Source organism: Canis lupus, chromosome 15 (assembly GCF_003254725.2).
Source record: "Canis lupus dingo isolate Sandy chromosome 15, ASM325472v2, whole genome shotgun sequence".
In the NCBI taxonomy this organism is placed as follows: domain Eukaryota; kingdom Metazoa; phylum Chordata; class Mammalia; order Carnivora; family Canidae; genus Canis; species Canis lupus.
In genome coordinates this window covers 15,963,776-15,990,088 of record NC_064257.1, presented here as the reverse complement: position 1 = coordinate 15,990,088, position 26,313 = coordinate 15,963,776, and the positions used below count along the sequence as shown (strand labels likewise).

Here is a 26,313-nt window from a genome sequence, read left to right as displayed (position 1 = left end):
TGCCAAGTCCAACTTACCATTCCAGTGGAGAGAAAAAAATATCTCTGGGTGGTGCCTCAGCTCTCCCCACTATGTTGATAGAGGACCTAAAGGCTTTCTCTATGTTTCCTGAAGCAGGGCGTGCTTCCCAGCCACCTGCTATATCCCAATACCCTGCAATGAGGCCATGAATAAGAACACTACTAGTACTAATTCTACTAATAAGAGCTAACTCCTATAGCTATTACATGTCAGGCACTGTTCTAAGCACTTATATTTTATCCTCCCAACAGTCCTGTTAAGACTGGTGCTATGATTAATCCCCTTTTTTGCCAATAGGGCAACTGAAGCATAAAGAGTACTAGTAATTTGCCTAAGGGCAAGTCATACTGTTCGTAGGTGATGGAGACTGGGTTCAAATCCAGATTCCAGTTCTGCAATCTACGCTCTATAAATTATTATGCTATATTGCTTCTCATCAGGACAGCCTCCACCTCAGTTTCCCTCATTCTGCAGGTCCAGAGTTCATATCCTGGGACTTGGGCACATGCAGTCAATGACTATTTATTTAATCAACCAATAAGGTGAGGAAAAGTCATGGAACATGCTCAGGATCACAAGATGAATCAGGGGTTTGGTTAGTCAAAGACCATTTCCCAATCAGTGCAAATACTGTACAAAGATCTGCTACCTTGGGGTAACAGGTGATCAAAACAGGCCCAGGCCCACTAAGGTAGACAGAGGTTCTGGGAAGTAGACCAGAGAAACTATCTGGGCTGTGGGAGCACCTCCTCCTGAAGGGGCTGCTGGTCTCTTCACAGAAGACTTATTTCCATGGGGTGCCTCATAGATTCCCTGTTCTTTGTACGAAGCAACTGGCCAGAAGCCAGGACAGGAAAACAGTTGTGCTGGTAGGACGGTAGATTTTTATTTTATTTTATTTTTTTTTTTCTTTTTTTTTTTTTTTTTGTTGGACGGTAGATTTTTAAAATCACTGACCATGGAGCAACCAATACACAAACTGACATCCCACCTACAATGCACTGAACTCTTTTCTCACACACTGGCTCATCTGATCTTACATCTCTGTGAGGCAGGCATGATCACTGCCCTATTTTACAGACGAAAAAGCTAGGGAGGGGATCCCTGGGTGGCTCAGCGGTTTAGCGTCTGCCTTTGGCCCGAGGCGCAATCCTGGAGTCCCACGTCAGGCTCCCAGCATGGGCCTGCTTCTCCCTCCTCCTGTGTCTCTGCCTCTCTCTCTCTATGTCTATCATAAATAAATAAATCTTAAAAAAAAAAAAAAGAAAAGAAAAAGCTAGGGAGGTCAGTGGTTCTCAAAGCATGCTCCCTCACAGGGAGCATCCCATCACTTGGGAATTTATTAGAAATACAAATTCGTGGCCTCCACCCCAGACTCTGGATCAGACACCCTGAGGGGCCAGTAAGCTGTGTTTTAACCAGCTGTCCAGGTGATTCTGATCACAATTCTGATTACTAAAGTTTAAGAACTATTGATGTAGACCAGAGCAGTGTCTCTCAGACTTCAAATTACTTCAAATTTGATCTTATCAAATTACAGATTCTATTTAGTGCTGGAGCAGGGCCTGATACTCTGCACTTCTAATAGGCTCCTAGAGGATGAAAATGCTGCTGGTTCTTAGACCACACTTCAAATAACAGAGGTGTACTCTGGAACATCTATGAGACTACCTCTTTCTCACAGATACACTGACCAAGTGAGAATCCAAGCCACAGGTTTTAGTTGCTTTCTCAGAACAAACCCTTACTTGGCCCACTCTCAAGCACCTGGGACAAGCCCTTTAGATCTGCTAACCACTCCTGGCTCTTGCCATCAGACATTTCATTAGCCTGGCCACCACAATCCTGGGGAGAAAAACTGGCATGTCATATCCCAGACTTTTATTGAGCAAGGTGGCACTCTCTGTTAGGAAGCCAGCAAGAGGTCTTCTTTCATGACAATGTGTGCTCCCTTAAAGAATACTGTCAAGATCAGGGCATCAGCTACCCACAGAGCACTCACCCTATCCTCTCCAGAGAAAAACCTTCCTTCTGTCCAAATGAATCAAAAAGCAGGATTGGATACTTTTCCAATGAAGACCTTCTTGAGAAAGACCTAACTGTGGCCACAGATCTGGAACAGGATCATAGCAATTCCTGCAATATCCTGAGGCACCAAGCTGGAGATTCTTCACCCACATCAACCAACCACCACATTCTACACCATCACCATTAGCTTCCTTTTAAGACCTACCCCCAGCCTTGTTTCTTTAGTCACTCATCTTTCTAGCCAAAGTGGACCTTATCAAAATGGCATGTTTCACATCCCATTCTTCAGTGCCTACCTCCTCCATTCCCAATTAACTACCAATCCCTTTCAGTCCCTCAGTTGGCATTTCATTCAAATGTTGCTAGCACTGGGGAAAGAAAAAACAACAACAACAACAAAACCCATGAACAATGCAGACAGACTCCCTGGAATTCCATTTTCAAACATCACAGTTTCAAGCCATGGCTCTCAGTTTCTATCACACTTTTGGAGAGCAAGATTCCAAGCTTTTTTTTCCAGTTATTAACCTATCTACCTAACAATCACTACCTATCTCCCATAGGCCAATGGCTAGTTCATCAAAAAGATCCTACTTACAACACCACTAAGGAACTCACCTTATTAGTTCTCACTAATATCGATTTTCAGAACACCCCATTTACAACAATAGGTTCCACCTTTACTCCTTGCCAAATCTCTTAGCACCACTGACTCCCAGGGGATCACCAGTATCCAAAGGAGCCACTAGCTACTTAACAGCATGGTTCTCAAGCTCACTTCTTTCCCAGCACATCTAAAAGCTACAATACATAACTTCTCCCCATCCCCACCATCACCACTTTAGTTCAACCTAACAACTCTTCCAAATAATGTCTCCTAATCAGGTTCCCCGCATCCATCTTTAACCCTCTGGAACACCTTCTCTTGCCATTCCTATGAACTTTGGCTTACAACATCTCTTTCTCTTTCTTCTATTCCATCCAACAACATCTTCACACTCCTTCTGGCTCACCAACCTTGCTCCCAGCCTCTGTACCATGGACTCCTTTCCTTTCAGCAACATCAGCATCTCCAAATAAGAAACTCAGCCAGTAGTTAGCCTCCAGACTAATCCTTGGCTGGAAGGGCCTCTCTCGGACTAGACAATGACCACAGCACTGGAATAGCAGTGGACTGCTACACAACAGATATGTTTTCCTGCCCACCGGCCAAGATCGCCCACTGCCCACTACATACAGGGACAGGACCAAAACAGCAGCCTATTCCAAGGTATCTGCATGTCAGGTACCTTGCTAATGTTTGTCTCTCCCTCCAGAGTCCACTTACCTCCTTTCCAACTCTCTCAGCACTGACAGGGCTTTGTCCATGGCAGCACTTCATGTGCACAAACCCTTCTCTGCCTGTCCCAGGCAGCTTGCCCTTCTGCTGCAGACCTACCAGCCTATGGGGCTAGTGCCAATCTGGGAACACTCTTATTTCAGGCTTTTAGGCTATAACTTAATTTTCACAGTTAGAGCTCAAAACTCATCACATAAATATATAGCTGTGGGTTTTGGTTTTTTTTAAAGTATTGTGAACACCCAGGATAAGAGAATAAAAAATAATCATCCCAATAGCATCTTAATCAAAATGATGCAGGATCCTTTTCCCCAACAAGACAAAGAGATGAAGAAAACATCTCCTAATATCAGTTTCCTCATGTCAAACAACCAAGATCAATCTACAAAGTAAGAAATGTAATCAATATCAGAGAGAAGAAAAACAAGACAGGATGGAGGCAGGGAGAAGAGAAGCCTATGGACCTACCCTAAACACTCCTTTGGATTTCTCTTCTTCACTACCCCATTCCAAACTACTCACTTTCTTTCTATGGCTGTGTACCTGTTGCTGCTGTTCAGAGGGAGAGCTAATCCCCCATCTCAACGCCCTCCAGTCACCTCTGCTCTAGCACATTTTCTCTTATTACCCAGGCCTGCCTGCCTCTTCCCTAATCCTTCCATCGTGTCTCTCAATGTCAGTCAGCCAGTTGTTTATCAGTTTGACGGGTCTAAACCTCCCCAGTCTATGGAAGGTAGGTCTTCCCAGGGATGTCTCACAGATCCAGATCCAAACTGCCAGTACTCCTGGGGGTTTGGGGGAGGTGTCGTGTCATTCTCCAGCCCTTCCTTCTCCCCAGAGGCCGAGTAGCCCAACCCTGACAATACCTCAGGGCCTCAGCTCACATATTTTTTTGTTGACCCTTACCTTTTTGTCCAAACTTTATTGGCTAAAATTCTCTCAAACCTATTCTAGCCTTCATACTCTCACAGACCCCACTAAGACTGTCTACCTTGCGGGGTGCCTGTACAGCTCAGTCAGTTAAGCATCTGCCTTTGGCTCAGGTCATTGTCCCGGGGTCCTAGGATGGAACCTCACATCAGACTCCTTGCTCAGCAGGGAGTCTGCTTCTCCCTCTCCCTCTGCCCCTTCCTGCCACTCTTGTGCACTTGTATTCTCTCTCTCTCTTAAATAAATAAATAAATAAATAAATAAATAAATAAATAAACCAAACAAACAAACAAATAAATAAATAAATGTAAAAACAAACAAACAAAAAACCTTCTAGCTTGAATGTGAGAAATACTATATAACCAATAGTGGATACTCCTACTAATTAAGCAAATGGTAAAATATCTGTCAGGTACAAAGTCTTCATTCTCTTTTCCTCTTTTTCAACACTCCCACAAACCACCCGGCAATCCAGGTCAGTTTTTCAGGCTTAGGTTAATTCATCCTGGCTTACTATGCAAGTACCTTCTTTCATTCCTGCTACAACAATTGTGAGAGGTGATAGGCTGATTTGGCCCCTCTTAGATCTACTAGATTTCTCTCTTTTTTTTTTTTTAATTTTTTTTTTTTTATTTATTTATGATAGTCACAGAGAGAGAGAGAGAGAGAGAGGCAGAGACATAGGCAGAGGGAGAAGCAGGCTCCATGCACCGGGAGCCCGATGTGGGATTCGATCCCGGGTCTCCAGGATCGCGCCCTGGGCCAAAGGCAGGCGCCAAACCGCTGCGCCACCCAGGGATCCCAGATCTACTAGATTTCTCTTAACATCAAACCTATGCAACCCCTCCTTCACCCCATGAGCAGGGTTGATCATTCTCCTCCCCTGACCCCTCACCACACCAAGTTCTCACCTGCATGATAAAATCAAATGCTTAACTGTGGTTACATATAGGTCTACCCTCCTCGACTATGAGCTCCTTGAGGGTAGGGACCATTTCTTACTTGTTTCTATGTCTCCAGCATCTAACGCAGAGCTTGAAGTTGCTATCTAAAGAGTAGAAAGAGGCCTTTTCATTGCCTCTAAAGTAGTTACAATGAGGTCAATGAGGTCCTCCCTATTCCTTTGCTTACTTGGTTGGTTTTGTCATGTCCAACAAAAACTTTAAAAGGCAGCTCAGTGTCACTGTTCGTTTACAGTCCCTGATTTCATTCATCATTTATCAATGGCCCTATTCTTTACAGCTCTTCCCCACCACCAACCTTAGCCCAGTGTCTAACAAAATCTGCATTCCAACAGCTGTCTCAGCCCTGGGGAGGCCACCAGGATAATAAGAGGCTAGGGGGAGGTTTCCTGATTTGTACTAAATTATGTGGTGATTTTGTTACCAATGACCCAATGCTCCCCAAGGAAAGTTCCTGGTCCCACCCCCAGGCAACTCCACAGCCCTAACTACACACCACAGCAGCTTAGAGGTATAAACCCTGGGGAAGATAGAGAAGCAATCTGAATAGAGCAAATAAACCCACTTCGATCTATGCCTCTGCTATGCCAAACACATAAGGCAGCACCACCACGCATCGGTGCTCCACTCCCCAGGATGTATATTTTACTTCTGCATTGCTATGTCTGCTCCAAATAAAGAAGGGTCCTTTGGCTTTCACATGAAGTTACAACAAGGCCAAGACCCGGACACAGCAAATGCTTGTTCCCATTCAGGGAGCCGTTGTGAGGACCCACAGTGACTGTCAGAGTAAAGGGATGGTGGGGATGGGGGTGGGGATCCCTGTGACAGACCACCAGGAAACAGCAGTCTGTGAAGGAGGGGGCTTTTTGGAGGTAGAGGGGGAAGCTTCCACTTTTATGGAAGCAGCAACAAAAAGGACAAAAGCGCCTAATGGGCTGTCCCATTCCCACCACCATCACTGGCCACCAATAGAGGAATTCATTTACGGTGACCCTGGAAAAAGAGATGTGTTAAAGCAGAAATATAACTAAAAAGAAAGGCAATAATTGGTCTGATGGGCAAGGGAAAAATTATACCAGGAGTCGGGAGCCTTTGCAAGAACACTTACAGCTCACACAGTCGTCATAACTCAGCCCCCTCAAGCATTTTGTGCTCTGCTTATGGTGTTAACTTTAATGTCTTAACATATAACACCATCCGCACTAACACAAAATACTACACACGCCAGATGAGGCTGAATTATAGTTGCTGTGGGAAGCATAACTTTGAATTTCCTGATTTGGGTGCATTTAATCTCAACCATAATGTTACATTAACGTCGGTTTTGCATTTCATTTCCCAGTTTAGAAGAATAGCGTCAGCGCCTTCGCCTGTCCATAGAGAAAAAAGTGCAGGCTGCCTGGGGCCCACAGGCTGATGGACCACAACCCAACAACTGGGCTCTGGCAATAGAAAACCTGGGCGGACCCCTCCTACTTGAAGGAGCCCTGACTAGGACAAGCAAATGGGGCGGGAAGGGTGGTTTCTTCTCTTGGGAACTGCCTTTCCATCCACTTGGAGTGCGCAAGAGCCAAGAGCAGGGAAAAGGCAAAGGTAAAATGCCCAGTGAGAGCAACGTGTGTATATGCAAATTGGCTGGATGCTGGGGGAGAGAGTGTGTGTGGGGGGGGGGGGGGGGGGAGGGTCCTGCTTTCAGCCCTGAATGCAAAAGGGAATCGATAGTTTGATTTGTAGGGATCTTAACCAATTTCCTATAAAGTTTTCCAAAATGTTTCTCTCACAAAGGACTAATAATGATGTATCAGTTCTAAGTCATACTGAAATCCTCCAAATGTCTCTCGGCTATATTATTATTTCTCCTGTCACCATTAACCTTCCTCTACCCTACCCTCCCAAAATAACCTAGCATCTGGACAATTTTCTATAAAAGAGAAACTCCTTTACTCATAGTTCTAACTCAAAATGCAGATGGGAGTTTCTTCAAGGTTTCCTTAAAAAAAAAAAGAAAAGAAAAAGAAAAAAAAGCCCCTGTGGACAAAGACCAAACACTAGAAAACCTCAACCCCAAAGGTCATTTTTCTCCAAAGTTATGGGCACTTGAATACAGATGAGAAGGAAAACAGTCACAGGGCAGCTGCAGAGCAGTGATAAAGAGACCATACCCAGGAACCTGATGGAGGGCCAGAGGGAACTCAGGGAGAGAGGGCAGCAGCAGCCAGGACTTCGTTCCCCAGGAAGGGAAAAACAGGGCTGCCTTCTCTCTGGCCTTCCCGATAGCTCAGGTTACTTCCTTCTCCTCCTGTGCTATGGCCTTACCTCATTGTCCTCACTTACATTTGCTTTGTTCCTTTCTAAACACGGAGGTGGTGAGAGAACTTGCCCCCAGGTTAAAGATGGACAATTTAAGATCCCACCAAAGCTTTCAGGCTGCTCTCTGGGCCTCAGGGTCACAACCACCATTATTCCATACACATCCACACCAAAATGAGCAACATGAACTCCTGCTAGCCAGGACAAAGGAGTCAGGACTCTCCCAAACCAGATGAAAACCTCCCTCCCTCCCAACCTACCCTAACATTTCCTAAAGCAAGAAAGGAATCCTATTCCCCAAACTTAAGAGTCTCTAAAGCAATTTAAACCACCTAAATTAATATTTAAGTGGAAAAATGTTTTCAAATGTAGAGTCTCATATTTTGCCAATATCTATCATGTTAATCGAAATCAAAACGTAAATCAAAAGGAGTGCAAAAATCAGAAAGTGAAGCCTATTATTGGTAAACCGACCACTCCAGTTTCACCTACCCGAACAAAGTACAAAAATAAACACCAAAAATGATGACAAATGGAAAATACTAGATGCTTCAACATGTTTATAACCAATATTGTTACTCATCCAAGCACAACAAAGCTTATACCTGTTAGTTCTCATGGTGCCATTCCTTAAGGACAGTCCCAATAAGCTGTCACACGGACTTCTGAAGACCAAAAATAGATCAGAAAAATGAACCCCATGCCAAGCCTCCAGAGAGATCTTGGCCCCAAACTTGTTTCTGCCTCCTACACCTCCTACACCTGGGAGTAATGGTGTAAGGATTAGAAACGGACTGGGTAGAGGCTTCAAGTATTGAAAGCAACTGGAAGCCAGGGAAAAGGAGGGCTGGGATGGTTCTGACTCACAGTCCCAATCTCATCCCCAGGAAGCACAGAGACTGCCCAGAAAGCATCTCTGTCAAGTGGACAGCCATTAAGCTGTTCTAAGAGAGCTAGGGAGGCCTGGATTCAACCTGCAGCTCATCTTCTAGTCCTTTTCCTGTCCCTCTAAAGGTTCATTCTCATCCCAAATCTCAATCTTTCCTGTTTCCATTTAAATTCATTTCTCTTTTTTTTTATCCTTATTAAAATGAGGAGCAAGTTATTAGTATACTCCTTGGAACAACTACCGCCCATATGACGAATTTTTTTTAGTCTGAATAAGAAATAAGTCACTAAAACATATTCAATGTCTCTTCTGTCTTTCTAAGCCCTATTTTCATACCCCTAATGATTTTTTTCCTCTTATCCTGAGCTTTTTCAATTTCTCCACTGCCCCCTACACAGCACAGAGGCTCTAATGACAACCTGACCTATGATGACCTCAGGAAAGGATGCTATCCTATGTGGAACTGACAGCTTCTCCAAACCATCTTCCAAAATCCTTCTGAATCCTACCAGGATCCTGCTATTTGCAAACTTTAGAGAAGATGTTTTTTTTTAAAAGAGAGAGACGCTTTAAGTTGCCACAAACAAGTCTCAAATCACTCCTGAGCTACCCATTCCTTTCCTGAGAATGATCCAATGGGTAGTCCAAGTGCCTGGCTGCCTGGCCCCAAACTCACCTTCCTACCTGTTGATCACAGCATTGTGGAGGCTTAATGAAGTAGAGATGCATTACATTTATCACTTACCCCAGATCCACTCAAATCCATCACTATGTCACAGCAAGAAGTTAGATTGATCTGACAGGATTTGCTCTTCTTCGCAAACCCATGTAAGTTATTACTCAGTACCCTATGCTCTTCTAGCTGTTTGCTGATTGATTATCTGACGATCAGGTCAAGTATCTTCTCTGGAATCACAGTAAACTAACGGGTCTATAATTTCCAAGATCATTCGTATTCCCCTTTTAAAGATAAGCAAGACAGTGAATGCTTCTTCTGGAGTTCTCTAAAGCAACAGCTAATGCTTTCTAATAATGAGCCAGGGCAGCCAATTCTTTAAGTGCCCTTGGAATCACATCATCAGGGTTCATTGATTCTGGAGATAATCTTTAATCAGGCCCCAGATCCTGGTCAACGGCATGAAGTCTTACCTCAGCCTAGGTCAGGAAGGCCTTGGTGCCTAAGTCTAGGTGGGAACTTGGTGATACGAATGATTTAAATCTGTATTGCATTATATCTTCAGCATTGCAATAAATAAATAAAAAGAACAATGCCCTTGAAAGAGAAATGAAAGGTGATACTGACAGACCAAATTGAGACATGAATCAGGCTTCACCTTCAGCAACATTGACAAGACCGTCTGTAGGACAAGAGAACAGAGCTACATAATTATCTGAGCTTACAATCTAACTGAAAAGTTCAGAAACAAACATACATAGGCATGTGCCAGAAAGCAGAATGTAGAAAATGCCTTAAAGGAGGTGTCAAGTGATTATGAGAGTTCAGAAGAGGGATGACTCATATCCAATAGGGATGTGTTGATTTTAGACTCATGTCCCACTAGGGCTTACTCAGTTATCAAAATCTACATCAGTAAGGGAGATAATATGGTGTGTTAGGATATGGATCCCTGATTTCTAACCTAGGAGAATCCATGTAACCAAAATTCCCTCCCACCACCCAAGAACAGCCAGCACAGAATCTCCAATAGTTTTGGGAGGCCAAGAAGACAACTCTACAGCACACACAGGAACAGGCAGCTGAGAAAGTAAGGGTGGTTCAGGCAGCACCTAAGCCACATTCCTTTTTATGCAAAGTTCCTTCCCTCAGGACATTCTCCTCATCCTGCTCCTGTCATCCCAAACCTCCACAGGCCTAATTCCACTGCTCCCAAAGACAGACCACAACTTGGGAGAATATGAAAGAGGAGAGAGAAGAGGGAAGGTAAAAGGGTGGTGGTATCTCCTTTATGGAAAATAATCTACTATTCTAAAGATAGAACCTCTTCATGGGGGAAAAAAACAAAACAAAACACAACCATGAGAAGTGAACCCAGTTTATCTTCGAATGGACCCCACTCTTCCCTGTCTCCCAATTGCCTGATGCTACCATCCCCTTTTCCCCTATCCTCCCTACCACTGAAAGCTGCTCTCAGACTAACATGTCTATACATCCCAAATTACACCTTAATAACCCAGCCCCAGGAGGAAGAGTTACATAGTCCTAGAGCTGGGGGTACTCAAGGCCTCCACAGTATAATGAACTGCCACATCGGTCCCAAATCATTCCCCCAAAACAAGTACCAAGCACACCATTGTCTCCAAACACAGGTGCCTCTCTGCTGTTAATCCAAACTTCCTAGTAGCACTACCTTAAAAGGTAAAACGTCTCTGAACACAGTTGACGAGTAAGGGAAAAAAAAAAAACAAGCAAAGAAATTTTCCTTTCCAACAGACCAACAGTTGTACTGGTTCAGGGTTTCTAATGCTGTGAAACACCATCACCCCCAAACTTAGTGACTCAAAACATCAACAATCACTTATCTCTCACAGTTTCTGCCAGCCAGGAATTCAGGAGTGGCTCGGCTACCCAGCCTGGCTCAGGGTCTCTCCTGAGGTTGACGTCAGATGGCCACTGGGGCTGGCAGATTCACTTCCAAGACAGTACCAAGAAACATGAATAGCAAGTGGTACTGGTATTTAGCTAAGAATCTCAGTTCCTGTACACATGTGCTTCCCTACAGGCCATCTTCCCTACAGGCCACTGGAGTCCTCAATGCATGGCAGCTGGCTTCCTCCAGAGCAAGTGATCCAAAAGAGCAAGGCCAACCGCAGTGCTTTTTATGACTTAACCTCAGAAGTCACACGATGTCTTTTCCTCTATATTCTCCTGGTTACACAAGGCTATCCCTGATTCAGTATGGGAGAGAAACTACCAAGGGTATGAATCTTAGAAGGCAAGGATCATTGGGTGCCATCTTAGAGGCTGACTACCACAGTATTCCTTAAAATAACATGTGGCAATAGCAGGAGAAGGAAGGAGGGAAGGGAAAGGAGAGAGGAAGGATGGGACAGAAGGAAATATTTTGATTCCCAAAGGCTGAGACCAGAGAGAAACAATATGCCCCGTTCTCTCCAGACACTTCTCAGGTCTACCTTACCCTAGCATGCCTGAACCAAGTCCGGCTTCCTAGGCAGGAACTCCCGATGAGTAGCTGAAAGCCAGGAAGACATGAGAAAGTTCCTCTGGAACACAGAAAGCAAGACTATCCTCCCTCCCTCTTTGCCCACCCCACCTTTCTGAAGCAATGATGCAACAGTTACCTGAGGATGAATCTGTGGCTTGTCGCACGTGGCCTCAAAGTCCAGCACTAAAAAGTAGTGATACCTCTGGGGAGGGAAGGGCACCATTGCCGCCATGGATGCGCCAAAGCCGTGGGCCGCCAGCTTTCTGGTGGATATGGAGCAGAACTCCGGAACACCACAGGGAGAAAATAAGTGGGAGCCCAGCACTTTTCTTGCTCTTGAAAGTAAATATGAAGAAAATCGAGCTGCTCCAGTCTGTAAAGGTGCTAGCATTGAACATCCAGAAGCATCTAAAACTTAGGGGAGGAAAGTTTAAAAAAAAAAAAAAAAAAAAAAAAAGAACAAAGAGCCTGGGTTACTCCCCTCCCACTGCGGCCCTGTTCCATCTGGTCTTCAGGAATAGTCACACAACATGAACCACTCCCCAGTGTTTCTGGACCCCTCTTCTAAATCAACAGTATTCATTACTGAAGTTCAAGACCCTAATACTGGTCCCTGCAGCATTAAGACACCTCTGGGTCTCCAAGATCATTCTCAGGACAACCTGTCACGCTGGCCTTCATCTTTAAATGGAGCTCTAAAGTTCAAAAGAGAGGGGAGAGAAAAATTCTGTGGTCATTTCTCAGGTGGCAACAGTTAACAACATAAAGCTAAGGTTCCCAAAGTAGCATGAGGTGACCCAGCTGCACAATCAGTCTCAGGAGCTAAGGAGCCTCAGACAGAAGAGTGGAAAATGCCAAAGATTCTCTCCTCAGCTCCATTACAAGCCAGTGGCCCCTTGGCTTTCCAGTGCGCTGCTCACGTCTCCACATACCCTCCCTCCGGTCTCCCAAGGTGAAATGGAACACAGCCAATCACAGGGGAGCTTGCTCCTGACGTGCGGGCGCTGCCCCCGCCCACGTGGCAGGAAGTGGCACCCTGGGGGAATGAATGCCGCCTGGAAAGCACAGCTGGCAACAGCCTCAGGCCTTCCCATTCGCTGCCTTCAGACTCTCTCTACTAGAGGCCCTGAATGACTGCGGAACTTTTTTAAACAGGGAAGAAAAAGAGAAAACCCAGATGTGGCAGTAATGGGAGCACTGCTTTAAAAAAAAAAAAAAAAAATCTAGTAAAGTTTTCTGACTGAACATGTGCAAAAAAAATTCCAAATCACTTTTCAAGTTTTCCCTTTAAATTTGCAGAATGTCTGCTCCTTAGAGGGTTAACTAAATATAAAAATCAAAGCCTAAGTTTTACTCACAAATAACTCAAGCTTCCCTTAAAAAAAAAAAAAGAGGAACAACCAGAAATTTTGTTTTTACGCCTCTTACACTCAATATTCAAATTCACTCAACTTTAATCCTCAAAGTTAAACAAGAAATCTCTCTGCTCAAAGCAGCAATGGCCATAATTTATGCCTTCTGAAGCCCCATTCTAATAGAACCAAAAGCTTGCCTCTGAAAGGCTGCAAATGGGCACTGGCTCCTTCCTGTAGGGCTGAGAGGATAGAAAGCCATGAAGTCCAGAGCACCCTCAGAGGCAATGAGGTCCCTACTACCTGAATGGACATGTACAATGCCAAGTATCACTTTTCCTCCCGGCTCTTCCCTGACTCACTGAATGACTTACAATAACTTGCCTATTTACTAAGACACATGCTAATGTGGGTCCTCAATTTCCCCATCCCTGTAGTGAGATTCCATGGAGATTCAGAGGTGCTAAGACTGAAAAGTATTATAAACTCATGGATCCTACAGAGCACAGCTTGCTCTCACCATGGCTTTACAGCATCTCCAAAAATGCAGCCTCAACTCTTCAGCTCAGGGTAGACAAAGGCTGGCTGGGATTTCATTATGGAAATCCTTGGAAAGCCAAAGGGGCCAACATTCCTTTGAAAACCAGATCCAAAATAACTTCACATCACCCCCACCCCCCTTCCTTGAACTGGAAGCCTTGCTGAGATGGGAGACACCAGTCTGTTCAGATTATGCAGATTATAGGATTATAGTTTGGATCCAAAGTCCCTCAGGGCCTTAGAACTCTCCTCTAACTCCTTAAAGTCAGGCCAGGATAAGGACATTTGAGAGTCCTAATGTTTGTTAATATGCAGAGAGTGTGTATATAGTATATATAGTCAACCAGACCCCATCTACCAAAAAATACCAGCAATTAAGCATAACTAAGGAGGGTTTCCAGGTCTGAATCCTGGCTTAGCCACTTTTTTGCCATGGCACCTTGGGCAAGCTCTGTTCTTCCATTTCTCACCTGTAAAATGACAACAGTAATAGCTCTTAGTCCTTAAGTGAGAATTAAATGAGAGGACACATGTAAAGCACTAAGAGCAGTGTATGGCACATAGAGGCTCAATAAATATTAGCTTACTATTATTACTACTACTATTTTATCGGGCTATACCCACCTGGCCAGGCCTGGATCCCCATGCTTGGGGGCTACATATCCAATTAATGTATAAGGCAACCTCAGAGAGTAACATCAAAATTTCCTGCATACCCAGAATGCTCTAAACCTCCCATATAGCATACTATATGTGCCCTCTTCCCTTCCAAGAACAACACATTGGTCTTCTTGCCTACAGGCCTTGCCTTCTCACCTGATTTCTTTCACCCACATCAAAAAGCTGCTCTTGCAGGTTAGTCCTGAGAATAAACAATAGGAGACCAGGCCTCCACATGTCAGTAATCACTGGATTCTGTACTTCCCTTACTTCTAAAAACCAAGTTCAACTCAAGACAAGACACAGAGGGCAGCTCTTCCTCTTCCCTTCCTGAAAAAGTCAATCTTACAGCTTTAGAGCCATTAGTTGTGGCAGAGTAAGGTTAAGTATCTACAAGTTGAGTGGGAGGAGCAGAAGAGTCTGGGGGTGGGGGTGGAGGGTATTAGAGCCCAAGCAGAGTAAGGAAGGAATCTGTACAGAGGCAAGAAGGTGTGATGTAGCATGTCATAGCCCATGTGGGGTGTGGAGGGCATGGGGAGGTGGGAGCAAGTCTGATGCAGGGAGTCATGGGCAGGGTAAAAGAGGCAGTCAAGAGGGGGAAAGAGCAATGGCAACAATGGGAGATTGGTTACATACAGAGGGATTGATCAAAGAAGAGCATATATTAAGGGTGATGAGAACCAGGTTTCTCACTGTTAGAGGATGGAATTAAAATATGGAAAGAGGAAAAAAAATCCCTAGTGTCAAATTAAAATTGGAGGAAACAGTGTGAACTCATGGTTTCTGGTATATAATATATAAAAATAAAGCTAGACATAATTGTGAATATGAATACACACACACACACACATACACACACACACACCCATCTATTTTCTAGCTCTGCCTATCAAAGGGCCAGGGAGCAGCAACACTCCAGCAGCAATGAGCACACCTAGCACCCAGCTGCCTTCTAAACAACATTCTTCAGTAGAAGAACCAGAACTCTTTGGAGAAATGGTTGATTCCACGACTGTGGCAAGAAAAGTACAAAATGAGTCTAGAACATTTTGTTTTGGGGCCAGAGAGCAAGCGAATGCTCAAGAATGATGGGAACTTATCAAAAGGATACAGAAGGGACACCTGGGTGGCTCAGAGGTTGAGCGCCCGCCTTGGGTCCAGGGTATGACCCCGGGGACCCAGGATGGAGTCCCGCATTGGGCTCCCTGCGGGGAACCTGCTTCTCCCTCCGCCTGTGTCTCTGCCTCTCTCTCTCTGTGTGTCTCTCATGAATTAATAAATAAATCTAAGAAAAAAAGAAGGATGCAGAAGCCAGCTTGAAGGGGCTCTGACTGGCAAATAAATGATGATATTAATAGATTATATTGCATTGACTAAAAAAGGAAACCATGAGTGTAAAATACACAAATTAATTAATTAATTAATTAATTAAGTCTGATAAGGGACAGTCACATAGTTTCAAACTATCTCCCCACAGAATGTTTATTAATCATAACAGGAAGTAAGTATACAATGGAGAAGCCTGGCAGACATCACCTTAATCAAGTGATCAAAATGAACATAATGGGATAAATCAAAATCATGCACATGACAGGATGCAATGAGAATAAAGCATCGTTTCTGTGATATTCCTGTCAAAGATGCATAATCTAACTCTAATCATGAGAAAATATCCAACAAACCCTAATTGAGGGAGAGTCTACATAATAACTAGCCTGTAATCTTCAAAAGTATCAAGGTCATGAATGTCAAGGAACTTTTACTGAGCAAAATTTGAAGGAGATTAAAGGGACTTGGCGAACTAAATGCAATGCACATTCTGAACTAGATCATTTTGCTACAAAGAACATTACTGGGACGATCGGCAAACTTGAATGGGGTTTCAGAATTAGAAGGAGGTAAAGTACCAATATTCATTTCCTGGTTTTGCTGGTTGAACTGTAGTTAGGAAAGAAAATGTCCTTGCGTGTAGGAAATGCACCCGAAGTATTCATTCAGGGTGACGGGGCATTAGGTCAACATTAACTCTCAAATAGTTTCACAAAAAATCCTTTGTACCATAATTCCAGCTTGTGTGTAAATTTGGCCTATTCCAAACTTTTTAAAAATTATTTTTTAAATCTATACACTGCACTGTGGTCTAAAAAAGAGAGAGAGGAAAAAAAAGAGAGAGAAGAGAGGGTATGTGAGGGCTCAACTCTCCATACTGCCCACGGAAGGCAGGCTGTAGGCTGTAGGCTCTCCTTCAGCAGGGAGGCTAGCAAAAGCCAGCCCGTAAAACATCAAGTTTCCAGGAGAAGAGCCCCCACTCAATGCCCCCTCACCAGGGATTCCTACCACCATTAGAGCCTTCTTAGGAAACACCCCTACACTCCCTGCAGAGGCATCCCACCTGCCTTGCACCCTCTGGCATCTTACAGATTCCCCTTTCCTACTGCTATCTTTATACTTTAGTCACAAGTTTGTAGACTATAAGCCTCTAACTTGTATCATCAATTGGGACTTTGAATGTCTAGTCAAGGGGCAGAACTCAAAAGGAACAGTTTATGATTCTATATATTTCTGCATACTGTCTCTCATCAGAGACCAAGACTCGCACACGTTTATTCTCAGACATCCTTTTTCTTTTCCTAGTAATTAAAGGCAGTAAGTAGCCTATGGCAAGGAGGAAAATAAATTATTCCCTCCTCAAAAATGAAAGGATCAGGGCCCCAGTGGGGACAGGGGAGTGGTAAATAGGGACTGCTGTGGGGCCAGGCCGATTTGGAGAAACAGGCCTGTGCCACAGCCCCTGGAGGATGGTCTCTGTGCAGAGTATTTACACAACAGACACCAATGGCTCCTCTGCAGCCATTACTGTCCGTCAGGTAAATAACGCATGTGCCAAAACACACATTTAATGAGGGAAATAATATGCCTTTATAAAAAGCCTCAATCTGTATTTACCTGAGAGACCAGAGAAGCACCAAATCACCAGATTAGTGGAACCACAGAGGAGTCATTCTGGTGTCTTGGGTAAATAGACATTTTATAGCCTTCCATTACTGAGGGGGGAAGAGAGAGCAAAGGGAGGGGGCCATCCTTTAACATCCACATACACAGGCCACGGGAACCTGGGGGATAGGATAGAAGAGAGGGCCATCATGAAATATAGGGTCTACTCCCACCCCACCTCCCCAACTGCAAATACATTGACCCTTGAACAACACAGGGGTTAGGGGACCAACTCCCCCACCCACAAAGTGGAAAATCCGCCTATAACTTTCGACTCTCCAAAAACTTAACTACTGATAGTACTGTTGACTGGAAGCCTTACCAATAACATAAACAGTCAATTAATACATATCTTATGTATGTATTATATACGTATTCCTATAATAAAGATAAAGAAAATGTCAAGAAGATCATAAGGAAGAGAAAATACATTTACGGTACTGTACTGTATTTACTGAAAAAAATCAACATGTAAGTGGATCTGTGCAGTACAAACCTGTGTTGTTCAAGGGTCAACTGTACTTGGAATCCCTGGGGAGGGTTTAGACTTGTACCATCCCTGGATTCAATCCATTCCATCAAAAACTAGACTGGGAGGACTGGGAGACAGGAGTACATTTCAGAGGAACTCTAAGGCACTACTGGCAGGCTCTGAGTCCAGCTGACTAGAAACACGGGAGAGAGCTGCAGCTTCCCCAGGTCCAGTCCCTGTCCCAATCTGACCTACAATATCACAAGGGCTCAGGTACCGGAGTCACAGAGGCATCAACAGAGGGCACGGTAATACCTGTCTGGAACCACTCAGTCACAGGCTCTGTATTAGGAAGCTAAAAATAGCCTGGAAAAAAGCTAAATAAACTGCATGCCCTCAAAAGTCATAATCTTCAATCTAATGAATGTATCCTTGCTGCCAGAGCACTTTCTGTGAAAATCACAAATTGCCAAAGGTAACAGAAAACCTAAGGGGAGACACAGTACAGCTAGCCAGGGAAAATGGGCCCCAGGAAGAGAAAAGGACTGCCCAAGATTCACATAGCAAGTAACACCAGAAGCCAGGGCTCCTGACTCCCCACCAGGGTCTCAGACCACTGGCCCAGCACAAGGAGCAGGCCTCACCGCTCACCTCCCAAGCTCCTCTGAAGTCTCACAGTGGAGGCCAAGGGTCTGAGGGCTTGGCCTAGTCAGCTGAAAGCCAGAGGTTGAGGCAGAACAAAGCCTGACATGCCCTCTACAAGTCTCTACACGACTTCCTGATGGCCCCAGCATGGAATGGAAGCAGCAACTCTGAAGCTAAGTCCTCATCTCAACAAAACCCTCTCCTCCTCTCTACAACCTGTCACTCCCTTGGCCTGTAGCTACAACTGCTTCTGTTCCAAAGTGGGGCTAGAGAGAGCATTCTCAGCATAAGAAGCAGCTACTAACCCTAAATTATCAGGAGAGCTACAGTCACTAAAGACCTTCAGGAACACAACATCCTGATGGCAACATCACAGGCCACAGGAGGCTTACTCTCCTCCTCGGTTGGCCATCTCAGCAGCTCAAGGCAGCACATAAAAAGAAGGGACTGTGATTTCCCTGCTGTTTGCTAACTCACCAGCTACACTCAGTAGTTTGGACAAACTCCTTTGAGGGGCAAAGCTGGGAAATAACTCTTTGCAAAGTCTTACAAGTCAGCTGTGATACCCATCATAGGTAAAAGAGGGCAAAGTTTCTAAGGACAGACATGGAGGAAGGGCAGAGTGTGCTACTCTTACCCCTTTAAGCACCTCTCACACTTATAGACAACATCTGACCCCAGAGGAGAGGTATCAAGAACCTTCCATTCCCCTGCTTCCAAGATGGAACTGTTCTAGAAACGAGTTACACAGCCCAGATGTTCAAACATTGGAATTAGGCAAGTCTACGTTCAAATCCTAATTCTACCACATATTCTTTTTTTTTTTTTTTTAAGTAGGTTCCACACCCAATGTGGGGCTTGAACTCTTGACCCCAGGATCAAGAGTTGCATGCTCTACCCACTGAACCAGCCAGGCGCCCCTCTACCACATATTCCTAATAATAGCTATAATAATAATATCTATCTCTTTGGGGTTCAGTTCACAACCACACAACGTATGTAAAGCACTTTGCACATTTAAAGGACTCAGTAAAAGAGAACTACTGTTGTTAATGCACGAGAAAGAGGAGAGGGAAACAAGATTATAAGCCAGGCATTGTATTAGTGACCTACATATTTCATCTCCTAACTCTCAAGCAAAATGGGTAACAGTATTCCCATTTTACATACAAGCAAACTAAGCCTCTGAGGTACTCAGCACTTCAAAGCTCTGTTCTCCTCTCCCATGTCTGGAGGGCCCACATTCCCTACTTGATTGAGTCCCCTACCTGCCAAAGAGCTAAAAATGCATATCAACTTCAGTTTTTCCCTTGAGGTTAGGATGTGGCTTTAACTAAAAGTAACTCAACCATAAGCAATGATCAAGTATGTCCAAATCAGGGATCCCTGGGTGGCGCAGCGGTTTGGCGCCTGCCTTTGGCCCAGGGCGTGATCCTGGAGACCCTGGATCGACTCCCACGTCGGGCTCCCTGCATGGAGCCTGCTTCTCCCTCTGCCTGTGTCTCTGCCTGTGTCTCTGCCTCTCTCTCTCTCTCTCTCTCTCTCTGTGTGACTATCATAAATAAATAAAAATTAAAAAAAAAAAAGTATGTCCAAATCATCCAAATTTGTTCTCATAATACATTTATCATATTTTAACAGGAAAAACAAATTGTAGCCCTGGATATAAAAAAGCAGAAACAGGAAGGGGAAGCCTGGACTAAAACTGCAGCACCAGAAACTCAAAGCCTCTTCTCAAACACAATTCCAGAGGAGCAGAGCAACTGGTAGGAGGCAGGGCAACTAGCTCTTGCTCAGGTCCCCAAATGTGATGTTTCCTTTTACAAATCTGTGCCGTCACCAATGCTGCACCCCCTGGTTTGGAATGTTACATCCATTTTCACCAGACTCCTTCTTCAAAATGCAGCTCAAAACTCCCTTTTAGTAGCTTTCTCTGATACTCCATCAGAAAGTTAATTACTTAAGTGTGATCCAGTAACAGACTCTATTCCTATTTCATAACTTTTGTCTCACTATATTGTAAAATTTTAATCTATTTCTCCTACTATAACTTTCAGAGAGTTAGGTGAGAAGGATTTAAGAGAGAAGGTATAGGGGTGTGTGTGTGTGTGTGTGTGTGTGTGTGTGTGTGTATGCGCGCGCGCATGTAGGTCTAAAAAAAAAAAAAAGCATAATTTCTTTGATTTGTTTGTCAGACCCTTTCATGCATTTTAAAATTTGAAGTAGCATTAAAGAAAAGTATAAGATTTTTTCACCTAAATAGTGCATGGGTTTAAAAACTGAGAAAAGGGACCTGAGTGGCTCAGCGGTAGAGCCTCTGCCTTTGACTCAGGGTGTGATCCTGGGGTTCCAGGATTAAGGGCTCCTGTGGAGGGCCTGCTTCTCCCTCTGCCTGTGTCTCTGCCTCTTTCTCTCATGAATAAATAAATAAAATCTTAAAAAAAAAAAAAGTTTAAAAACTCCAAGAAACACTAAGACATATACCCTTAAGGGCAAGGACCACATTTTATTCACTTCTGTAGTCCCAGCACCCAGCACAAGACCAGGCACAACGTTAGTGTGAATCAGTGTTTGTTGAATGAATATGCCCGACATCCTGATGTCATGTTAGAACAGAACAGACCCAGGGGCATATGGGTGGGACAATCATTTGAGCATCTGCTTTGGCTCAGGTCATGATCCCAGGGTCCAGCCCAATTCTCTCTCTCCCTCTGCGCTCCCCACCCCGACTTGTGCTCTCACTCTCTCTCTCAAATAAATAAAATCCTAAAAAAAAAAAAAAAAAAGAACAGAGCAGACCCTAAGCACCAAGCAAAGCTTTTTTTTTTTTTTTTTTTTCTCCCCTATCTCCTTCCTAGCCCACCCCATTCTGTCCTCCCCAGTTAAAGACAGAGAGATACCACACTGCCTTGGTGCAGGAATACTATTAAAAGGATTAATTTAGGGACCGGTGTTTGGACTGTCACATCCAATCACTACCCACAGATCTACAGCTTCCCAAATCAAGCTCATGCAAAGAGGAATCAATTGCAAGGACACAGAGGGTCTGAACAGGCATACTAATGGCCTCCTGAGGTGCCAGCGGCCAGCTCTGACACTCCCATAAATTATCCGCCTTTTGATTTTACCTGTAGCTGTGGGGCACAAGGCACAATTTTGAACATATCAAAGCAATCTCTTGTAACCCAAGGCTCCCCTAAGAATGTCCCCAAAGGAGGAGGGGCTAAAAACAATGACCCAAAGGGAATCTGCTTCCCTGGTCCAGCAGTCATCAATGAAAACCCACCAGGACCAAGTGGACAAAGTGGGACCCAAATCACTCCTGGCGCATCTGGACAAAGCATGCATCAGTGTGCTGTTCTGCAATGACTACACATCTTTCACTCAAAGGAAGAGAAATCACAGCAATAAACGAACACAATTTCATCTGGAGGCAAATCCGCTCTGACGGCACCTCACAGCATAACATGACCTCAGGCACCACACTTAACCTTCCAGGGCCTCAGTTTCCTCACAGGGGTAGCAGAGACAATAATACTGACCACCTGACTCATTCCCAGAGTGACGGTGAAAAGTAATAAAAAACATTCAAGAGGCACTTTACAAAGATATAGGGCCACAAGGGTGGCAACACTAATAAATAACCCTGACCAACTGGGAGAAATGACTGGTCACACTTTGGTGAATCTCTTTCAGATAGCTGCTCACTCGATTCGCTTCACTGATGGTACTGGGGCTAAGGTCTATCCTGAAGCAAGTTCTGGTTTTCTGGACTCCTGATGCCCGAAAATTTTCAATTATGAAGAGTGGCCCCTTGCATTAGTTATAACTTCCTCCTGTCTACTGGCTCTCACCACTAGTGGTTATATTTCTACCACATGGCCATAATGACAACTGTGAGGACCCAAAATAAATACTAAGCCAAAGGCCAACTCATCCATTTGTGGGCTGTTTTTTTAAAAAATTATTAATTGGGTAAAATACTATTAGTAACAAAAGTTATTAAAACACTTATCTCATTAAACCCATTAATCAACCCTCTTAAGTCCCATTATCTGCATTTCACAGATAGGAAGGTAAAACTCAGAGAGGTAAGTCACTTGCCCAAGGTTACATAAACGCTATAATGTAGTTATCAGAAACCTACAGGCTTCCTTCTAGCAAGGCAAGTAGGCTTGCAGGAGGAGGAAGACAATCCATCAGACATTCAACAAACACTCTGGCTCCTGTGCCTGGCATATACTATCATATCTGAACCAGGAGACGGTCCCCAAACCAGAAAAAGATCATCAATTTGCTATAAGCAAGGAAAGTTAAGACTGAGTGGGACATGGGCAGCCCCCGGGTGGCTCACCGGTTTAGCACTGCCCTCGGCCCAGGGAGTAATCCTGGAGTCCCGGGATTGAGTCCCACATCGGGTTCCCTGCATGGAGCCTGCTTCTCCCTCTGCCTGTGTCTCTGCCTCTCTCTCTGTGTCTCTCATGATTAAATAAATAAAATCTTAAAAAAAAAAAGAAAAGACGAAGTAGGATATGTAACAGAATGATGACAATTCCCTAGAAAACTTAAGAAAATGGGTCCTCCTTTGTTTATATTGTTCAAAAAGTTTAAAGCAATTGACATTAAGCTATGAGCCCTAAGACCAACATTCCTACCAGAGATCCATTTATTCCCCACTTCTTTGATTAGAAGAGTTCCCCAAACCTTTTCATTCATTTTATACCTACATCTTTTCTAGTCTGTAAAATAGAAGCTGGTTTTACCAACAAATTCTTTGGTAGGCTTGCTTTAAGTTCTAGTTGATGGCCAGGAAATTAATAGATAACCAGTATATACAATTTGCAAAAATTCAGTTACACTCAATTTTTAAGTGTCAAAATACTGCCTCAAGGGGTAAATATAAAATGCCCCCCCCCGCCCATGTAACTGTCACAGGCTCCTTAACTGGTCTCTGCCTCCAGTATTGTCCCCTTCAGTCCATTCTTAATACTGAAATCAGAGCAAATGTTCTAAAACACAAATCTAGTTATCAGTCCATGACTTAAAAAACTTTTTAACGGCTTCTTACTGCTCTTACGATAGTCTGATCCAGGTGTTGGCAAACTATGTTCCATGGGCCAAATCCAGCTGCCACTCATTTTTATAAAGTTTTACTCAAACATAGCCATGTTCATGCATTTTTGTACTATAGCCGCTTTCATGCTGTAACAGCAGGGTTGAATGGAGTTGTATAGTTGTGACAGAGACCCACAAGGCCTAAATAGTTACTATCTGGTCCTTTAAGAAAAAGGACCTAGTCTTTTGCTGACCTAGTCTAACCTTTTCTCTATCTACCACCTAATCCTGAGAGTTTATAAGGCCTTGGCCTCTGCTTACTTTTCCTGCTTCATTTCTCACCATATTCTCCAACCCTCTGCCTACTGATTATGCTGTTTTAATCACACTGAACTTCAGTTTCTCAAACTCAACAAAACTCTGACCTTCACACTTGGTCCCTCATGTTTTCATTTAATTCTAGATAAAGGGGTTCCTTCCTCTGAGAAGCCCTCTCTGAGCCTACAAGTCTGAGTTGAGGACCCTTGAGTACTCCCAAAGCACCTAAATTTACCTTATTATAGTATTCCTAGAGTGTATCAGAACTGATTTTTTACTACCTATCTCTAGACACCTGAATTTGTAAGCCCTCTGGCATCAGAGACAGCAGCTGTCTTACTCCTACTACAGTTCCAGTCCTAGCAAAGTGTCTGGCCCTTCATTATTGAACAAACAGACTCTGAGATCCTGGATATCAATCATCAGAGTCAGTCTTTTTAGCCAGCTCTGATCCTTGTAAAATGGAGATAGGCTGGGATTAACCATCCACCCAACGGTGACTCCCAACCCAAATCAAACCAAAATCCTAAAGGCCTTGGTCAAATGCATTATCAAAAGCCAAATCGATGTGTTCTTTCCTGTTATTTTTAAGCTGTGTATTTCTCAAGATGCAGGGTTATTCCAGCTCTATTCAGCCTTCCTGAACCTAAAGTAGGTGCTCATGCAATGCCCACAAAGAAATCATGACAGAACTTGAGAGTATGGATACCCTACCTCTAATTCTCACCACTTTATAGACTTTGGGTACATTTCAGTAGTCTTTGAGCTCATGGTGTCTAATCAGAAAAAGCCACAGAAAAATACAGTCTACACCGACCACCATCCCCTCACCCTTCAAACCCAAATAAATACTCATAAGAAAGAAGTCAAGCCAAACTTGACCATGAAAAAGATTCTCACCTCTCCTGACTTCGAAGATGCCAAGACTGCCAGCTGGGGATGCTGAAGGTTCTGTGAGAGCTGGAAAGCCCCAATGCTGTGGATAAATACACATCTCTGCAACAAGTCTATTTCAGTATAAAGGATCAAATCCCCTGGGGACTGCTGCTATTTGAAACAATTTAAGGACCATACCAAACCTCAAACTCCTAAACTCACACTACTTTGGGATTTATGTGGAAGAATAATCCTGAATAGAGCTTTCAGAAGCTACTAGTACAATATATTTTTGGAAGGATGAATTTCATGTTTTCTAGTAGCATACCTTTCTTCCTAAGGAGGTTAACTCCTAGAAACACTAAACATTTGTAATATCTGAGCTTGGACCAAGAAAGTAGTGTCTCTCAGGATAACACCAGAATCCTAGCCTAATCAAGAAGAGGACACTGGTAAGACTGACAATGTTCAGAACTCAGAAACTACGGACAGGATTGGGGGCGGGGCTGGTTTCCACAAACCCACAGGCCATACTGCAAATGGCCAAACAGACCTTTAAACACTTGCAATATACTTCCAGGTCTACCTCAAGTCCTAAGAAAGTCAAAGTGTAACCAAACCATAAGTCAAACCATTACTGGACACCTATCATATTTATCACCTAATTCAGATTTTCCAAAAGACTAGAAGCTGCAGAGGTGCTCTTGTAAGCTAGCAACGCCCTTTGCACAAAGAAACACTTGGGTTTGGAACCAATCTATTCCTGTATTCCTCTAGTCTAACACTCTACGCATTTAAGATTTTATGCTACTCAGATCCCCTGGGAAAGACCACTCACCGACTTACCCTACCACAAAGAAAACACTTTTCAAAATGAAAGGGAATAAAGGCACTTTTATTTGGAAATTTCAAGTTGGAAGGAGAGCTCTCAGCCAAGCTCTAGGACCTAGCTAGCCGATTATTTACAGGATCCTTGGGCAGGAATTGTTAATGAGCTTTTAATTTGGAGTGCTTAAGTTGCCAAAGTGCTCTGAGCTCCAGTGAAGCACCACAGAATCCATAAAGGAAACCTTATCAATCACTTCCCGGCAGCTCCCTTCCCCCACACCCCACCTCTCTGAGGAAAGGCAGCCAAGTGGGTTTCTAACCAAGATCACAGACACACACATTAGTGGAGTCACACTCCAAGTCCCTGTTTATAAATTGGCTTTTAAATGGTAGGGGATTCAGGTATAATATACTTAAGCTCCAGGCACGAACCCACTAAAACAAGGCATGCCATGTATGATAAAGTCAGAATAAAGCAGAATTTGATGAAGCCAATTTCTGGTAGAAACTCTACAATCAAAAACCACTCAGCCAATCACAAGCTACTATAGTTCAAATAGTGTATAGTCTTTAGCCAATGGGATTCGTGTTTTTTTGCCCTTTAGCTCGGAGATTGCTAAAATGTCTGATAAGAGCTAATACCATAGAGGTGGCCAGAGACCTAGAGCAGAGACAATGATGGGCATTATCAGTTTGCAAGAATCCAACCCTAAGGGTAGAACCCAAACCCCCCAGGAAGGGGCCACATTCAGCATCTTCCTTCCAAGTCAACCAGAAGTTACATTATGCAAGAACTCACAGTCAAGCCTCAATCCAAGTTCATGCTTTTTTGTTTTAAGAGAACACCTGTTGCTGGAACATTTGCAGTAAAAACAAAGAGAAAGCTAGCTAGGTTAGGCCCATTAT

General features: G+C 43.8%; 1 protein-coding gene across 19 annotated transcripts in view; it reads right to left on the bottom strand.

The window, feature by feature from the left end:
* The window catches only part of ERI3 (ERI1 exoribonuclease family member 3), a 128,138-nt gene that overhangs the window by 101,009 nt on the left and 816 nt on the right, over positions 1–26,313 (bottom strand). For 8 of the 19 annotated variants that reach the window (XR_007402366.1, XR_007402367.1, XR_007402368.1 and 5 more), the window contains exons 2-4: positions 24,604–24,679; positions 11,804–12,081; positions 11,641–11,694 (exon numbers count right to left, since the gene is read on the bottom strand). The exons of 1 other annotated variant lie outside the window; for it this stretch is intronic. Coding sequence is in view for 13 of the 18 variants with exons in the window: in XM_035698956.2 (XP_035554849.1) it covers positions 11,641–11,694; positions 11,804–12,081; positions 24,604–24,679 (408 nt within the window). In the remaining 5 variants the exon portion in view is untranslated. Of the gene's footprint in view, positions 1–17; positions 149–11,640; positions 11,695–11,803; positions 12,082–22,684; positions 22,831–24,603; positions 24,680–26,313 lie in introns of those variants that run through there. 10 more of the 19 variants (XM_049094299.1, XM_025420367.3, XM_025420370.3 and 7 more) reach the window with 6 other exon arrangements.